This window comes from Eupeodes corollae, chromosome 1, assembly GCF_945859685.1.
Source record: "Eupeodes corollae chromosome 1, idEupCoro1.1, whole genome shotgun sequence".
In the NCBI taxonomy this organism is placed as follows: Eukaryota; Metazoa; Arthropoda; class Insecta; order Diptera; family Syrphidae; genus Eupeodes; species Eupeodes corollae.
The window spans coordinates 284,972,047-284,991,763 of NC_079147.1; the positions used below are offsets into that span (position 1 = coordinate 284,972,047).

At 30.3% G+C, this 19,717-nt stretch overlaps 1 protein-coding gene across 6 annotated transcripts in view; it reads right to left on the reverse strand.

The window, feature by feature from the left end:
* Positions 1–2,265: 2,265 nt before the first annotated feature.
* Positions 2,266–19,717, reverse strand: part of LOC129938813 (BAG domain-containing protein Samui) — a 31,434-nt gene continuing 13,982 nt past the window's right edge. Inside the window, exons 1-3 of one of the 6 annotated variants that reach the window (XM_056046597.1) lie at positions 5,478–5,500; positions 5,176–5,278; positions 2,266–5,088 (exon numbers count right to left, since the gene is read on the reverse strand). In XM_056046597.1, coding sequence (XP_055902572.1) covers positions 3,557–5,088; positions 5,176–5,278; positions 5,478–5,480 — 1,638 coding nt within the window. In that variant the 5' untranslated portion in view covers positions 5,481–5,500 and the 3' untranslated portion in view covers positions 2,266–3,556. Of the gene's footprint in view, positions 5,279–5,477; positions 5,502–19,717 lie in introns of those variants that run through there. The other 5 variants (XM_056046596.1, XM_056046593.1, XM_056046592.1 and 2 more) reach the window with 5 other exon arrangements.

The following is a 19,717-nucleotide window of genomic DNA, read 5'->3' on the forward strand; positions in this document are numbered from 1 at the left end:
GTTTATTAATTCGTCGCAGACAAAAATTTTGTTCGAAAAATCGCCGTCCACAGCCTGTTGTTCAAGCACACATTCGACGTATCTACTACGACGTTATGAGTGGTCAGCTGGCTTCAGTTGTTGTGTGAGCTGGACTTTATATGAATGTAGGTGTGGATCCAAACACGCAAAATACGCCATAATGTAGTCCTAATTCCTGAGAATGACGAGGAATCGACACATTCGGGTCTTCGGCAGCACTGGGCACTGGCCAGGCCTCACAATATCTGTAACCAATCCAGTCTCTTCAAATTTCTTCACACTTTATTCAATTACCTGCGTAGTTAAAAGCTTATAAAAACTATAATTTCCTTCTTAAGCACAATATGTGGTTTTGGCAGAATTACATTTTTGTAGTAGTTTTTAAAATTTTATATGCGTTGTGCGATAGTTAAGCGATCCATTTTCCTTGATTTAACAACTTGATTTGACACATGTTAAATTCTAGCCAATTTTAACAAGGAAGATGTGTATAAAAAATGAGACTTTTTAATGCAATTTAAAAAAAACTTGTATACCAACAGTTTTTAACAGTATTTAAAAAGTGTTCGATAAAGTTTTGGCAAATTAGGTCGATTACGTTTGGGAAAGTTTGAAGACAATTTCCCCAATTGTTCTGAAGAGGTGTTCTTCATCGCTGGCAAAACCACTGCTTAAACTTTTCCATCTTTCCTACTATACAGGTCTCTTTCCGAGTGGATAGAAAATAGCATTTGTGCAGCCTGTCCCTAAAAAAGGCGAATCCTCCTCTTCCTCTTACTATCGTCCAATAGCACTCACGTCTCTTCTTTTCAAGGTCATGGAAACGCTGATTAATTATCATATCATGAAATATCTCGAAGAACGGAAGCTTCTTAATGACCGACAGTATGGTTTTCGTAGCAATAGGTCCACTGGTGATCTCATGGTTTATCTCACCGAATAGTGGAACAAATCTTTACATCGTTTTGGAGAAAGTAAGATTATTGCACTTGATATTTCAAAAGTATCTGATAGAGTTTGGCACCAAGTTCTCTTATCGAAAATGCGTGCTTTTGGTATTGATGAATCTCTTCTTCGTTGGATTAGAAATTACCTTTCTAACCATTCAATACAAGTTGTATTGGACGGTTACAAGTCTGAAATTCATAAAATAAATGCTGGTGTTCCCCAGGGCTCCGTTTTGTCTCCGACTCTCTTTCTTATATTCACAAATGATCTTATGTCTTCCACTTCTAATCCATTAACCTGTTGAATGCTCATTAGTTTACCCTTGAGCTCAATTTCGGGTGTACTATCAAGTATAGAGATTCTTTCTTAAATCGCACATCAAGAATGTGGAATGCTTAAGCCAACTCTGTTTTTCCCTCCCATTTTGATGTTCAGATGTTCTCCTTTTAAATCCTTCCCTATTTTCCTAATGCTCGCACTGTGTTTAAATATAAACATATAAAGGGTACTAATAACTCTTGAGTGCCTGTAAATTATATAAAAAAAAATCTTATGTTGAATAAGTTAAATTTAAAATGTCTGTATATTCTGTATATGAAGGTAGATTTCAATAATTATTTCAAGTATTTCAAAATATTGATGAGGTTAATTTTGAAATTTTAAGATTTCGTGAAACTCACGCTTGATTTCGGTTAGTATCTACTTTCTCATTTCTCAAATTGCTGAAGGTGCCTTAAAATAAGCTTACCTGTCACATTTCAATTTCTCGTAGGTTCCTAGAAAAAGACCTCAAATAAAAGAAATAAAACACATTACCTTCAAACAATATCTATATAAAGTATAATTATATTTATTATCTATTTTTAAAAATATTTTTCTTTTCATTTTCTTCCATTTTTAACATTACAATAATAATATTTTTTAATTTGTATTTAAAATTTTATTACTTTATTTATATTTTAAATATTTCAGTAAAAATAATTTAACATGAGTTGTTTGCTTTAATTTTTAAATATTATTGTTTCGTTTTTCAACGTTTTTAAAAATAAAATCTTTTTCGTCCGAGAAAAATATTGCGTTCGATGAAAGTTATGTATTTATCATTTTATTTAATATTTTGATTTTTAATCGCTTTGCTCTTTTTAGGCACTGTTTTATAAACTGTTTTAATATTAAAATAAACAAAGTTTTGCTATTTTCTATGCATTTTTATTCTAATATAATTTATTTATTTGTATGTAAATTTTTCTATAGAATATTTCATTTATTTGACGTGTACTTATTTTCAATTCTTTATATTTATAAGTTTTTGTGAAAGATGTTTAAAAAATGTATTAATTTAAAATAAGAAATAAAAACATTGTTTGCACAATTTTTTTTCTATTAGACTAGTCTCAAATGTTTGCTTATTTTAAATCTATGTGAATCTTTTAATTTAATTTTTAAAACATTAAAATAATGGTTTTCTTACAAAATGGGAAACGTACAACGTTATGAGCTCAAAAAATTAAAATTAATATTGTTTTCAAAGTTAAATAAGTTTAATAGTAAAACTTTATTGTTATAATTAAATGGCATGACTTTTTTTAAGGATGTAAAATGTATTCAAAAGTGAATGTCTTATTTTTTAGTAATTAAGTGCACGCTAAAAAATACCTTATCGAACTTAAAATACATTAAGTGTGTTTTATTGAAAACAGAATCAATATTCTGCATTTCAGAATAAGCACAGTAAGAAGGCCAATACAACACGCCTAATTACTTTGTTAAATAGGAGTTATTATGGGATCAAAATGATATATTAAAACTTTTTACATTTTTCTTTTTACAATTTTTATTGTTAAAATTTGGAATTAAGGTGGAAAAAATATCAGGAACTAAAGAAAATTGTGATAATTAATTAAATGTGAACATAGTTCTTTGCAATTTTTTACTGCTTTAATATTTTTTTATTTGTTATACTTTGACGTCTGACATTTCAGTTTAAATAAATAAACTCACAAATGTGTTGCAATAGAAATGAATTGCGAGCAATTAAGTTAAAGTGAGATGGAACGATATCGAAATGAAATATTCTTAGCAATTTTGTTGAGCTCCTTTTATGTACATTTTCAAAATATTACACATCATACCAAATGTAATCATGCCTTTAAAAAGCCATAGAAATATTGATTCTCTTGTAATGACGTAGTCTGATGTGGAACGTTTTGGAATGTGAAACAGAAAGCCGCTCAACAAAACACTGTTTTTAATGGACCAGTTGACAGAAAAAGAACTTTTCTGGTATCGAAGAACATCATCATGCTGTGGAACGATTTGAAATTGTCCAACATTTTTAAGAAACGAATTGAAAACGGAACGAAACAAAACAAAATAAACAAACAAAGCGAATGAAATGGAAACAAAATTAAACCAAAAACAAAACAAAAAAAGAAACAAAATTTTGAGAAAGAAATGAGAAACATTGCATTCGTAATTTTCGTTACAAATCTTACACAACTTTATTAGAAATAACGGTTTTCTTTTTGTGATTTTGCTTTTGATTGGAAAATGAACTACTATAAGATGTGACTTTTCTCTGCTGTCATCATTCGGACTTAGTTTCGGCTACCGATTCACCTTTAGTCGATGACCCAGAGCCAGACTTTGTGACAGCTGCGTTGGTGGTGCTGTTGGTGGCTTCAGTACTGCTCTCCTTTGGTGGACTTGGTCCTTTATTCGAGGCGACGGCGGGAACATTATCAGAAGAACTTCTACCTTGAGTCTTAAGAGACTCTGGTGGTGGCAACGGAATTGCTTCGTGGACATTTGATACATCAATGGGTTGTGCCTCAGCGGGCTCTGCAGCATTTGTGGCATCCTCTTTGCTGGCGTTGGCGTTTCCAATCACAGCTTCTTGTGGTTGTGCAGTCTTAGCATTTTCTTCAGCCTTTGCCTCGAGGACATTGATCGAGGCTTGAATACATTTGATGGCTTCCTTGCGAGCCAACCGGATGCTCTCCTTTCCTTGGGTATCGATGGTGTCAAGTTTGAGAAGATTACGAGTCAACATCTCGTCCAAATACGCGTACTCCTTGTCCTTGCGGAGCCCGCTGAATTTCTCGACTTGTGTCATCAGATTGAGGACGTCCCGCTGGATGTCTTGGATCTTGTTAATGCTTTCCATGGTGTGAGGTGTTGCGGGTGGTGGACCCTGCTGTTGCTGTGCCGTTGGCTGTTGTTGAGTATTGATGGGAGTTGGACGGTTTTGGTGATGCTGTGGGGCTTGTTGTTGATATTGCTGTTGCTGGGGGTGCTGTTGCTGTTGGGCTTGAGGAGCAGCTTTGGTATAGGTTTGATTGGGCTGGGACTCGGCTTGGGGTATATCTTTGTGGTTGATCAATGGCTCAGAGCGGCCTTCGACGAAGATCGGAATTGTTCGGATGTAGCTGCCTCCGGGAGTCTGGGGAGTAGGAGGTTGTTGGGGATGCGATGGATAGGTCTGAGGATTGTAGGCTTTTGGGAACCGGGGAGGTTGCTGATTTGCTGGGTATTGTCTCTGCTGTTGCTGCGGTGGTGGAGTGTTACGTTGGGTTCCGGTACCTTGAGAATGGAAGCCCTGTTGATCTTGTGGGTAATTTTGATCCGGTTGCTGTGGTGGAGCCGAATGAGATCTCGAATTGTGACCCTCGCTCTCGGATGGGGTCCTCACGCCCATATCCACTGTGTTCCTCAAGCCATGATGATTCAAATTGTCGGTATTCAGATGATGTCCATCGACCTCACTGCGATTCCTATCTCCGGATGGGTCTTCTGTCTGAATAGCTGCATCACACACGTTGCGCATTTGCACCGGAGGTGACTGTTGCTGCTGCTGCTGATGATGAGTTGCCTGTGGGGGAGTTGTTCCGGGCTGCACATAGGTTTGATAATATTGTGGTTGTTGAGTGGGAATGCGTGGAGACTCAGCTGCACCAGCACCACCACCACCTCCAGCACTGCCTTGACGCCGCATACTTCCAAAGCCGTCTGGGATGTATTGTCTGAACTCTGGGGGTAGACGCTCGAAGAAATCATCGTGTTGCATGCCATCGGTTGCTTTCGGAATACCAGCGCCAGTTCCAGCACGCCTTGCCCGACCTAGCGAACCGAATTGGGGAAAATCTGGATCATCATCATAATAAGAAGGAGAAACAGAATGTAATGGATTTTTGCCACTACGCTTACGTGATCCAAATGTGCCGAAGGGGTCACGCATTCGACCCAAGTGTGAGCGCAGTCCAGCATCGGAAAACATGTCATCTATGTCAGGATCGAAACCAAAGTCTTGCTGAAATGACAAATGAAAAAAGACAAATTTTAAAAATTTTTACAAATGTATTTAAAAAAAAGGATTGAAAAAGGTTTTGAAAAGATCAAGTTAAGTCAAAGGTCTAATGTTTTGAAAGAGACATAACTGTCTGTGTTTGTGTTGTATTTCTTGATTAAATTAATTAAATAAATTAATATAATTAATTTCATTCAATTACCATTGCAACAGCTGAAAATTAAGTGAATCGTTTTCAGTATTGAGATTTTATTGTGAAACACTATTTTATGTGTAGGTTTTCTTATACGATGCTGATCACTGGCAAAGCGGCGCTTTTTTTATTTATAGGTTTATCTTTTCGGTTTTTGGAAGGTTTCCAAATTTTTCTGCAAATATAAATTGATGATAAATCTTCCTAATATTACTTTGGCGACTAAGCATATGATTTTGTATATTTATATTTGAGACACGTCGTTTTATTTTGTTTTGCAGTTTCAATTTCTGGCTTATGGCTAATTGGTGAGATTTCTTTTTTCACTTAAATGTCTATGTCGTCTAATTCCCTCCTCTCTCTCTGTTCGATTAATCATGTGTTTGTTTTTATTATTTTTTTAATGACACAACACCTAATCAATTTAATTTATCGGAGCTTTTGTGGCGTTGATTTAGATAATGGATTTCAACTTTCAAGAAATGTCTTTCGTTGACTTATTTGTTTTGTATAATCCTTTCAAATTCTTTGTGTTGATTTTTGGAAATGTTTTGTTGTACACAATTAAATAATTATTTTAACCTGAGAAATTAGGAAAGTGTGGACGATTAAAAGGAATTCCAACTATGATATCAGCTTAGAGGAGTTTGTTTTGTTTCTAGATGAAGGACTTTATAATTAGGTATTAACTGTTCAACCTTAGTTTCTGAAAGTCGAAACTTATTTTTTTTTTCAATTTTAAATAATTTGGTGATAAATTTCCGAAGAAAAAATGTGTGAAGCCTTTTTGTGGTATATTCAAAGAAATAATCTTTTAAGAAGAAATAAATAAATTTGAAAAATATCGGAAAAATTGTTCTTAGGAAAAATAGATGACTAAGCTTTTAAGAAAATAAACAGTCCGAAATATAAACACCTAAACAGTCCCATTTTAAACGTCAAAAACAGGTTTTTGTTTATGTTTGTATTCCTAAGCTTATATGTGTGATTCAGGGTTTTTGAACGTTATTTTGGTTTGTTCTGTAGCAGTTAAACATGAAAATTCAAAATTTTAATATTATTTATTCCAAAATTTGTACTTTAAAACAGAGTTTTCTCTATATGTGCAATATATGAAATTGTTAAAAAAAATTTAACAGTGCTTTATTATAGATCAAAAAATTTAAGAAAATATTGGTCGACTGGAATATTTTACAAAAAAAAACGATATAATATCAGAAAAATGTACGAGCTTGCCAGTGTGTCCAAAGTGTCTGTTTAAAAATATTTTCTGCGTTTTAAAATTTATAAATGTACCAGCACAAAAATTTAAATGCCATTTTATTTCTCAAAGAAAAACTTAATTTTTCAAAATTTTTATTCGAAAATCGTTAGAGTCGTCTTTTTTTTTAAATAAATTTTTATGTCTACGCTTTTTAAAATTGAGTTTTGAAATAGTTTTAGAATGAAATTATTTATCTAAATATGTGCATCTTCAAAATATCGAATTTCGAAAAAAAACATTTAATATCTTTTTTTAAATCAAAAATAAAAACAATGACATTTTATTATTAAAAACGGTCAATTAGTTATTGAAAAAAATTAAAAACAAAATAAATTTTCAATGGTGGGTTAACTTCTGGAGCAATACAAATATATTTATTGAAGGAAGCCAAATTATAAAACAAAAATAACGAAAGTTTTAAAAAATCTATCCTTTGAAATGAGTCTAAAAAAATGCATTACGCGAATGAGTACAGGTCCTGGGTCGATACGCATTAGGCATCTTTTATTTTTTTTTAAACAAACGGATGGAATCGGCGTTTAAAATCTCGAGTTCCAAATTTTTTACAAATGCAATACTTGCCACACTGTTCCTTATTGCCACAGGTAAGAAATCAATTGATAGGTGTATAACCGATAAAGATTAATCCCACTTAATTATTTTATAGTCTTGAATATCTTAAAAAAGAAGCTTAGTCTTCAAGAACTATTGATTAAATAATTATCAGTATTCTTTAAATGACGATTTGGCACACTGCAGACAAAAATTATCGCATTCAAGTCTCTTTTTTTTTAAATATAAAAATAAAACCTCTTGTCGGAAAATCCTATATTATGCGACAAAGTGTTCGTACAAACATTTTATTTTAGTACCATCCTATTTTGCCTCTGCCTCAAATAGTTCATCGGATTCAATTCATGAGTCAGCTAATATTTCTTGGGTTCAAAAGTTGTCAAGTTTCTACTAGAATATCCGATATTTCATTATATATGTGATATAATTTTTTTATATAAAAAGAAGTGTGGGTAGCACACTGATAACTTCCCATCCGTAATCGTCTGTCGATTTTTCTAAAACCTTATGAAAATACTCAGCAGACTCCAACGCACTGCATGTCTCTGCATAAGAGGGCCATTGAAAACCACACCCTCAGCAGCGTTAGACACTCTCCTCCATCTGACACCCCTCGACATCTTCAGTAAACAAGTGGCAGCGAGTACAGCCATAAGACTCGACGCCTCATCTCAATGGACCAACAACAATGTGGGGCACTCCATAATTTTGAACCTCTTTGGTTCTATACCAAAGTACATAGACTACACTATTCCTAAACCTCTATTTGGAAAAAACTTCCAGGTATCCATTCTATCCAGAGATGAATGGAAAGACAAAAAACTCCTTGATAACAAAAGTATTCATTTTTATACAGATGGATCCAGGACAAATGTGGGAGTTGGTAGTGGTGTGTACTCAGAAAAACTTAATCCAAGCATCTTATTCCGCCTCCCTAATCATTGTAGCGTCTTTCAAGCGGAAATTTTAGCGATCAGGGAGGTTCTCTTCTGGCTAAGAGAAAACGTGATATCAACTTCTGATATCCGCATCTTCTCTGACAGTCAGGCTGCTATTAAATTTCTTGATGGTGTCTCAACCAAATCTCAAACGGCCCTCGATTGTCGATCGTCTCTTATGGAGATTGCGCAGCAGATCTTCGGTGCCGGGCCACAGAGACATCACGGGAAATTGTAGAGCCGATGAACTCGCTAAAAACGGACCCGTCATTCCTATTTCACCTGAAAGAGAGGAGATAGGTATACCGATAGCTACATGTAAACTTATACTAAAAGAAACAGCGATAGCAAACTCTGGGTGGCAAAATTTACCAACACTCATATGGCCTTCACTGGACCTAAAGCGCTCTAAAGACTTGTTATCTCAAAGCAGATTTCATATTAGCTCCCTAATGGGTGTCCTAACGGGACACTATCTTAGAGGCAGACACGCAATACGACTTGGTGTAGCCTCAAATGACTTCTGTAGGAGCTGTATGGACGAAGAAGAAGAGGAAACAATCTCTCACCTCCTCTGCATTTGTCCTGCTCTTTCACTCAGACCCAAACTTCATCTAGGGGACTACTCTTTTGATAATTCCAGTGAACTAGCTAAATAGCTCAAAATGGTTCGACTAGTAAGAAGTAATTCCCTAGATTCATGTGGTATCACAATGGGCCTTTCTTTTGGCCTAATTGTGTGGATTCTGATCCGCAGCCACGTTAACATAACCTAACCTATAAAAATATTAAAAACAATATTTTGTGTGATATACAAAATTGTTTTCTGTTATTGTTCTCGAAATTTTGTAGACTAAGATCTGTTTTTATCAATTTTAGTACCATTTTTGAAAGTCTTTGTTTCTTAGAAAAAAAAAACAATTTGAATTTTCTAAGACTAATATCTTATGCTAAGAACACAAATTTAGCACGTAATGAAATCATTTTGAAGTCATTTCTTTTTTACCAATTTTGTGCAGTATTCTTTGTAGATTTACATTTTTATGAAAAATTTTTTTGTTATAAAAATGTTATTGACATAGTCGAAAAAAACATTTGTAATACTCGTAAGATGAAATTACTTTAAAGCCAATATCTTCAATTTTTGAAAAGACATTTGAGTCGAAAATCAATGTTTACAACTTTTACCAATGTTTTTTTAGGTTTTTGTAAACTGTCAATTCCATTTTTTTCAAAATTTTACCAAATAACATTCGTTGCACAAATTTATTTATTATAATAATTTGTTAGCGTTATTAGTTGGTGAGATATTTTGGGTCAAATTATAACTTTTTATCACTTGCTATAGTAAAAAAACAACCTACACAATTTTTTCGAAAGCCCTTTCTGCATCTTTCTGTGTTTTTAACTGTATACAAAAATTCATTTAAAGTCAATATCTCTATTAGTATTTGAGATATGGACGACGAAAAGGCTTGCCGAACATACGAACGTACCAACGTACGTGCACACAAACAGAACAGACATATCTCTAAGAACCCCTGAATTAGATTTTAAGGACCTTAAAAGGTTGAAAAATGTCAAAATTTTCAATACGACAAATCGGACCGATTGCAATAACTTTCTATGGGAAGATATTACAGTAATTAACAACTAAAATTGAAAATAATTGTCTTCTTTTTCATTTTTTAAAGAAAAACACGAACAATTTAAAAATATTTTAAATATGCTTAACAGCAATTTTTGTTATTTTCCTTTTGATATGTTTTTCAAAATCCTAAATTAAAAATGAATATCCATTGTTATTGAGTCTTATAACTTTATTGTTCGATTATTAAAAATGTTTATTTATCTTATCTTTACCTATCATTCCACTCACTTGACACCCATGGATAGTGAAATTTGTTATTAAACATTTTAGTTCAATATAAATAATTACTAGAATTGTCTTAATAAAACATTCAACTTAATTGTGTAAACCATCGAAATATACACAATATATTTATGAGTCTATTTCTGACCAACGAACTGGAATAAAATTACAAATATAATATAAGGAGTCAATTATTATTAATTTTCAAGTAATCAATAATGCTTTATAACAAAATAACACTCTTATCAGATTGTTATCAATATCAGTTAAGTTTGTTTTGTTTGTTAAAATGCATATACCTTTCTTTAAAAAAAAAAACAAGGCATTAATAAATTTAGAAATCTTCAATGAGATTACAAAAATGAGTCATTCAAAAAATTGTACATTTTAAAAATATACAAAACCAAAGGTCTTTGGACTTATTATTTATTGTATAGATAGGTTAACATACTGCAACGTGTGTATTTGAAATTCAAAGATACAAACATTTTAATATTGCATACAAACTAGCTTTGAAAAAGTCGTAAAAACTAATTACACTGGTGGGAAAAATAGTATTGAGCTGTCCAAAATTCGAACAGCATCTTATAAATCAAATCAAGTTTTTAAAGTTTTCAAAATTAAAATCAAGTTTTTAAAGTATTACAAATTTCAAAGACAATGAAGAACAAAGGTTAATAATCAACAGTGTTCTTAACACTTAATTGAATTATAATTTTGCAAAGTTTAATTTATAGTCTTCTAGATAAAGCTTAAATCGTTTTAGTATCTTACTTAGTTTAAGGAAGTTCTCATTAAATATGAGAGTTGACTTGACTTAATATAAAGTTTTAAAAAACCTTGAATTTAGTGTTTTCATGGTTTTGAAAAACTACTTTTGGAGTAAATTTGTAATCCGAACTTCGTCCTCTTAAAATATCAGTTCAAATTTAAAATTTTGTGTTAATGTGTAAATTAATATCATCAAAACCTAACGGAACATTTCAATTTGTTTAACAGGAAAATAATGGATAAATATCATTCAACCAATTTAATAGCAAATCAATGATTTAATTAATCAATAAAACCTAAAATTACAACTCAAATAAAATATTCCATATCTGAAACTGTTACCCGCTGAAATGGGAATTAGTCATTTTGATCTAAATAACCTAACGCTTGAAGCCATTAATTTAAATATAAAAAGAAATGAAAGGAGAATTTGTTGCAAACATTTTAAAAACTGAATTTCTTGTCTTATCTTCTGACATTTAAATATATTTGATCAATTAATTTCCTAAATTGAATATTCCAAACGTGTTAATCAAGAAACATTAGTTTTTATTTTTTTTTGTTTGATTATTTACCAAAGATTGTATTAAGATTGTTTACTTAAATTATATCTTTATGTTAATGGCTTTATTTTAAATAAATAAAAACTCTTGATTGCCGACAATATGTCTAACAAAATGTGGACATTATTGAACAAAATTTTAATCTTGCAATTTACATTGAGAAATTTTAATTGAATTTTTATTACTCAGGTACCTATACGTAGTACATATTTCATTTTAATTAAATTTGTACATTAGCGATGGATCGTTTGTATTTTTTTGTTTTTGTTTTATTAAAAATGAACACCTCCTATCTCTTTATCTTGTAAAGTGTTATTTGCTATGCGTAATTTAATTAACATTTTTTATTATTATTATTTGAAAGAATGTAAACATTTTATTTTTGTATGCGAAATTTAAAAACAAGTTTTGTTTATATTTTGCTTAATGGTTTTTTTTTCTGTTCAGGTTATGTAATAAAAATAATGCTGCAAAAATTAACATTTGATTAATTTGCAGTTTTTTTTAACAAATATCATTTTTATCTTAACTATACAAAAATATACCTATACCAAATAATTTTTTCATATCTATTTTGATTGAAAATTCATTTGAATACATTGAATTAATTGCATTTATATTTTTTGTATAATTATTTAAAATAATCAGCAGCAGCTTATAATTTTAGCATAATAAACGTAAATTTTATGAAATAAATTAAAAAACAAACTGTTTAAAATGCCAACTGTCAATTTATAGTTTATGTATATTCAAAAATAGGTTATATCTTATATGTATATTTTATTTGTTTTGAGTGTCGAAAACGAGGTTGATTACCTACATAATTTAGTTTTTTCGATCGTATTTTTGAACAAATTAAAAAACTATGCAATTGGTTTTTTTTTTCGCAATATTTTTCATAAAATTTTGTTTTTAAATCTCTGTGATTTATCTTTTCCTTAAAATTACAAACTTAACTTCATGTTTTTTTTTAATTGATTGAAATTGATGAAATTTCTAGCTTTTTTTAAGTGAATACATTTAAAAACATGCAAAATTATAAAAATTAAAAAAATAAGCGTATTGTACTGATATAAGGGGAAGTTATTAGTTGTTTTACAGATTTTGAATACCTGAGTAAAAATATTGTAAACAGGCTTAAAAAATCATTTTGATATTTATAAATTATAAGTTCACATTATACATAAAGTATCATAGCAATTTTTCATTTATATGTATGAACAGGCTTTGAATGATTGAGATTTTAAAAAGCTTGTTAACTTAAAGTATTTAGTGACTTTATCTCTTTTAAATGAACACTTTAATTTACGGTGGAAAAAGGATACTAAGAATTTTGGAAATTAATTCTCATTTAATCTTAAATAATCGCAAAATTTGATCTCTCAAAAGATTTTATAGACCGTTGTTGGTAACTTAAAAAAAAAACAATTTCCTATAGGCGTAAAAAGATGTATTTCAGAGATCAGAGTCTTTTTATTTTAAGAGTTGACACACAAAAGATTAAAAACTCTTCGATAATATATCAAATTCCAAAGACCTTATGCATTTACAACCAATTCTCTTATTCTTAAAAAATCAAACTAGGCTAGGTTAAGTTAAAGTGGTAGTCGGGAGTGGAGAAGAACACACTTAGGCCAGTTAATTGGTCCGTTATGATACCACATGAATCTTAAGGCTTTCTTCTAAGCTTAATGAAACCAGATTGAGCTCGTTTAGATAATTATAGAAGAATTCTCCTAGGCAGGTCTTGTTTCTTTGAAGGAGGTGAAGATTTGCTTCCACATCCATAGAGCCATTTGAGAATACGCTTAGCCGCGTCACGTGCTTTTCTATTAGACAGTGCCCGGTTATGACAAAGCTTATCGAGATAGTAAGCAAGATGAGAATGAAAGAATTGTTAAGCGGTTTTTATAAAACTTTCAACTTAAGGTACTAGAAGTTATAAACTTCCCATAGGAAGTTATTGTAATGGGTCCGATTTGTCAAATTGAAAATTTTGACATTTCTCGACGTTTCAAGGTCCTTAGAGTCGAAATAAAAGATTTTTAGAAAAATGTCTGTGCGTGCGTGTGTACGTACGTTCGTACGTCCGTACGTTCGCAACGCTTTTTTCGTTGTTTATAGTTCAAGAACCAGAAGAGATATCGTTTTCAAATAAATTTTGTTATACAGATTAAAAGGCTGAAAGATGCAGAAAGGGCTTTTAAGTAAATTGCGTGGGTGGTTTTTTTTACCATAGAAGTTTAAAAAAAGGTGAACATTTTGGTTAACCCTAAATATCTTACGAACCAAAAACGCTAGAGACTTGAATTAAATTTTATATAATATATTGTAACGTGATACAAAACAGGTATATTTTTTGAAAAAAATCAATATAACGGTTTTTTTTATAAATCAAAAAAACTAAAAAAAAAATTTGTAACCTCCAAAATTTTACGACTGAAATATGACTTCATCTCTAAAACAGTTTTGTGCAACGACGAATAATGTTTTTGACATCTGATAAAATTTTGAGAAAAATCTAATTGACAGTTTTTTTTACAAAAAATAAAAACCTAGAAAAAAATTTATAAAAGTTGGTAAAAATTGATTTTCAACTCAAATATCTTTTCAAAACTTTGAGATATTGGCTTTAATTTACTTTTATCTTTCAAAACATCTTGTTGTCAACATTCAGTTAAAGTTTGAAAAAAATCGATTTGACAGTTTTTGTACAAAAATTAACAAAAGTTCGTAAAAAATGATTTTCGACTCAAATATCTTTTAAAAGCTTTGAAATAATAGGTATTAACTAATTTTTTCTTATAAGAAATATTGTTTTCAACATTAGGACAAATTTTGAGAAAAATCTAATCGACAGTTTTTTTTACAAAAAATAAAAACCTAGAAAAAAATTTATAAAAGTTGGTAAAAATTTATTTTCAACTCAAATATCTTTTCAAAACTTTGAGATATTGGCTTTAATTTACTTTTATCTTTCAAAACATCTTGTTGTCAACATTCAGTTAAAGTTTGAAAAAAATCGATTTGACAGTTTTTGTACAAAAAATTAAAAACCGAAAAAAAAAATTAACAAAAGTTCGTAAAAATTGATTTTCGACTCTAATATCTCTTCAAAAATTTTAAATATTGGCTTCAAACTAATTTTATCTTATAAAAAATATTGTTTTCAACATTTGGTAAAATTTTTAAAAAATTCGAATAGACAGTTTTTTTACAAAAAATAAAACTCTAAAAAATAACAATACCTACTAAAACTTGGTAAAAATTTACTTTCGGCGCAAATAGCTTTTCAAAAATTAAAAAAATTGGCTTCAAACTTATTTTATTTCACGGAAAATATTGTTTTCAATATTCAGTAATTTGTATATAAAAATCCAACAGTCCGTTTTTTCATTAAAAAAAATCTACAAAAAATAGTACGCAAATTTGGTAAAAATTGGTACGAGTACCTACATATAGACAAACTTTGAAGCAAGACAAATCGACAGACGGGATGGGAAGTTATCAGTGTGGCCTCTTTTTATTTTAAGAGTTGACACACAAAAGATTAAAAATCCTTGGAACCAAATTCTCTTATTCTTAAAAATTCAGTGGAGAAGAGCACACTTATGTCAGTTCATTGGTCCATTGCGATACCACATGAATCTTAAGGCTTTCTTCTAAGCTTAATGAAACCATCTCGAATCCCTTACGAAACGTGAAAGACTGATTGTAATAAAATGATTGAGATCGTTTAGATAGTTATAGAAGAATTCTACTAGGTAGGTTTTCTGTCTTTGAGCTAGAACAGGGCATGAACATAGGAGTTGAAGATTTGTTTCCACATCCATAAAGCTGGCGCAAAAGCAATTTAAGAATACCCGGGTATTACATCGGTTAACGAGATAGCAAGCAATGGAGATGAGTATATGAAAACTTAGGACTTAACGTCCGAGAAGTTAATTTGAAATTTGTTTTACTACAGAAAAAAAGAGGCTGGGATGCGACCCACACTGATAACCCATTCCGTCTGTGGATTTGTCTTGCTTAAAAGTTTGTAGGTTTTCGTGTTGGGTTAAAAAAGTTGTCAGTTGAATTATTCTTGAATATTTTAAAATACCAACAATATTTTCCATATAAAGAAATGGGTGAGTTTTAAAATCTAGTTGTGTTAAATAGAAATATATAAATTGGGTGGTGCGACAGTCCGTTGAGAACCAAGGCCTAGTGACTTACAACTCTCAACCATTCCTGTGTGCGAGTAATGTTGTCAGGAATGGAGAAATGTTAAATAGAAAAAAGTCGAAAAAAATGTTTACTAATTTAAGTAGCATTTCTTAAATTTTTACAAATTGGATGATTGAAATTAATTTGAGAGATATCAAGAACCGAACATCAATTTTTACCAAGTATACTGTTTTTTGTAGATTTTTTTTTATTAAAAAATGGACTGTTGGATTTTTATAAAAAAAAATGTCTGTATATTGAAAAAAATATTTTCTGTGAAATAAAAAGAGTTTGAAAACAATATTTTTCATATTTGAAAAGATATTTAAGTCGAAAGTAAATTTTAACCAAGTTTTAGATTTCTCTCAAAATTTTACTGAATGTTGACAATAATATATTTTAAAAGATAAAGTAGTGAAAATTAATTTTTACCAACTTTTATTAATTTTTTGTTTAGGTTTTTATTTTTTATAAAAAAAGCAGTGAATTCGATTTTTCTTAAAATCTTATTAAATGTTAAAAACGTTATTTTTCGTTACACCAAATTGTTTTGGAGATAAAATCATTTTGTATTCGCAAAATTTTCGAGGTGACAATTTTTTTTTTAGCTTTTTAAACGTTAATTGCATTTTTTTTTCAAAAAATATATTTGTTTGGTATCACGTTACAATATGTTATATAAAATTTAATTCAAATCTCTAGCGTGTTTGGTTCGTCAGATATTTAGGGTTAACCAACATTTTCACCTTTTTTGTAAACTGCTATGGTAAAAAAACCACCCACGTAATTTTGTTGAGAGCCCTTTCAGCATCTTTCTGCATTATTGTCTGTATAACAAAATTTATTTGAAGTCGATGTTTATTCTGGTTCTTGAGCTATGTACGACGAAAAAACGTGGCAAACGTACGGATTTCCGGACGTAGGAACGTACGTACACACGCACGCACAAACATCTTGTTAACGATCTTATATTTCGACTCTAGAGACCTTGAAACGTCGACAAATCGGACCCATTACAATAACTTCTTCAACTCAAAAAAGTAGTTACAAATCTGTTTTAAGTTTAACTTGGTCAGTAAAAACTTTGAATAGAACGCTTTTTATTTTTTAATAAATCTAAAGCTTACGCATAAAAATGTAGAAAACGTAATATTTTTAAGGCATATGATCTTAAAAGTATAAAGTTTCCAATAAGGGGTTTCATTTTGATAACAAAGAATTTTCTTTTAAAAGAAATTAATAGATGTTATATTTCCTTGTAAAAGGGATTATATTCCATCCACGTATTTTTATAAGAATTTCATTGAACCATTCCCGCATTTGTGATTCCCCAATGAATTCACTAATTTCTTCTTTATAGGGTCTTAACTCAACTGTTAAGCGTTTTGACATGGACTTTATTTTTGACGTATTTTCAAATTTAAAAGTCCAAATGTGTTTAATCAAACGATATCGATAGCCCAGAGAATAGAGAATTTGTACGATCAGATAACTTTTATTTGTAAAACCGCACAAATGGAAGACTTCAAAGTTTTCACCATTTTTGTAGTGAATTTTAACAATTTAAGTGTGTGGCTTAATACTTTGTCGTTCAATTTTTAATAATAGCGTAGTCTTATTTGTCAAATGTCAAAATACGACGGCTTCAATAGTATCAGTTTTTCAAATAACGGTCTTTTCAAAATAAAACCTCTTATTGATACACCTCTAATGAATTGAGGAAAAGCGTATTTTATTCTATACAAGTGTTAAGTATAATTTTATTGTTGCATTTAAAAATATTAGTATATCTGGTACTGAAAACCCCCTATGAAAGTGTTCTTATTTATGTTCTTATATTTACAATGAAAAACTAAAACAATAAAAGTGTGCGTCTGTTCCTCTATTATTTTCTTTATTAAAACAAAGGATCTCTCCCCTATCATAAACTAATCCAGGTCATTTTCGAAATAAACAAAAAGATCCAAAACAAAATAAAAATACAATTTTCTTCTAGAAATGCATTTGCAAAAACCTACATATATGAATCCACTTTAAATATGTTTGTAAACGTATCTTTAAGCATGTGTTTTTGCAACATCTGCAACAATATAAATCTTGATACTGCTGTTATAGCTGCTGCTCCAATTTTATGAATTCTGGAAGCTATCCAAATCATTGGCTCGTGCCAGATCCATTTTGAAATTATACGCATTTCATAAAATAGTGAAATATATATTTTAAGTAGATACACGCGCCAGACTGATGATTTTTTATTTTAATTTTCTTGTGTGTGAAAAAAATAAAGAAAAATGCATACAAATAAAAGAAAAAGAAAAATGTATTCAGAGCAAAGATATACAATTTATTACGCTTTGAAGACTTTTATTTTTGCCAAAGAAGTTATTGGAAATTTATCGAAATATTCATCAAAGTAGGTGATATTTTCAATTTTAGGTAGAAAAATATAAAAAAATATACTCGTACTCTCAATTAAGTATTAATGGGCCAAAACGATTTTTTGGAATAAAACCAATTTATTCATCATAGAAAGAAAGATAAGAATCAACTTTTTGCCCAAAATACTTTAAAATGTTAAAAATATGCACATCCATCAAAGAGAAGTTTCATTTGTAGAAAAATAAATAATTGATTAAGAATTGTTCATAAAACCAAAAATATTTTTGTTTAACTGACTGATTTAAGGTTTTTTTTTGTAAGCCAAATTTTCAGTAGAACCTTAAATTCTACCAAAAAACACTGCAGTCTGATTTGAAAAAAAAATAGAAAATATTGACAGTAATATTTTGTAAAGCTGACAAAAATTATAAGTCAAGACTTGTCTTTTGTGTTAGTTTTTATTTGTGTCAATTGTATTTTTGTTAAAATTTTAAATGGCATCAAAGACAATATTTTGCGACTCATAAAGTTATTTCGATGGTGATATTTCATTTTTTTTTTCTTAGAATGTTCTAGGTAACAAATATTTCGCTCTTTTCTAATATTTCTTATATTTTGTTTGTTTCTTCGTTGATCCCCAAGTCAGAAGCAGATCGCTGCAGTCAAATAACTTAAAGCATCTATCTCCAAAGACTTATAAAATCCTTTTCAGCCGATATTTTGACAAATCGTTTAAATTTGTTAAAGGCTTTTAAGCGAATGATATTTGATTTGCGAATGCAATCATTATAAAACTTTTATTAAATTTAACTAAAATGTTGCAATCATTGATATTATCTAAAGATTAGGACTGCAATTATTTTTGCTTCAATCATTTCACTACAATCAATTGATTACAATCATTGAAGTTATACAAAGCCTAACTTGTATACAAATTTTATTGTTGTTAATTTGTAGTCTATCACCTTTAAGCACTATTCACATGAGCTTGGCCAACGAATAAACGAATATTCGTCGATTTTGACATTTCTTCCACATGAGAGTTTTTAATTTGTTGCGAATGAAGTTTGACTAAGAGTCACAGCCAAACACCATTAACCACCGAAACCAAAACAAAAATATTTTTTTTAGGTTAAGTACGCGCGATTATTTTATTCGTTGCGAGTGTGAATAATTTGGAACTTGAATAAAGTTTGACAGTTCGTATCAACTACAATATTTTTCGCGACTAATAAATTTGTTTTCTTAAATTTATTAATATATGATATTGAAAACTAAAAGCATGTATCATAAACCAAATAGAAACTATATTGCTATTGTTTTGTTAAACATTTGTGTGGAAATATGTCTTCAAACGTATATAAACTCACATTTTGTAATTCATTAGTCGTTCGTTGGTTGCGCTCATGTGAATACTACTTTAGGTAATATTTAAACGTCCCAATTACTTTCCGAAAGTCATTTTTACATGGCTACTAGAGACTTTCTTTTATTTCTGCAAACAAGTGATTTGTCTAAAAAATATGCTGATTTGGTGTTTTTAAGTTTGTGAGCTGCAGATATACCTTTGTCAGTTATCCCTGCAGACTCAAAACTCTTTTTTAACTCCAATAAGACAATCTTCCCCTTTAGTGCGTTGTTGTCACGAAATTTTTGGACACCAGCACTTTTAAAAAGAA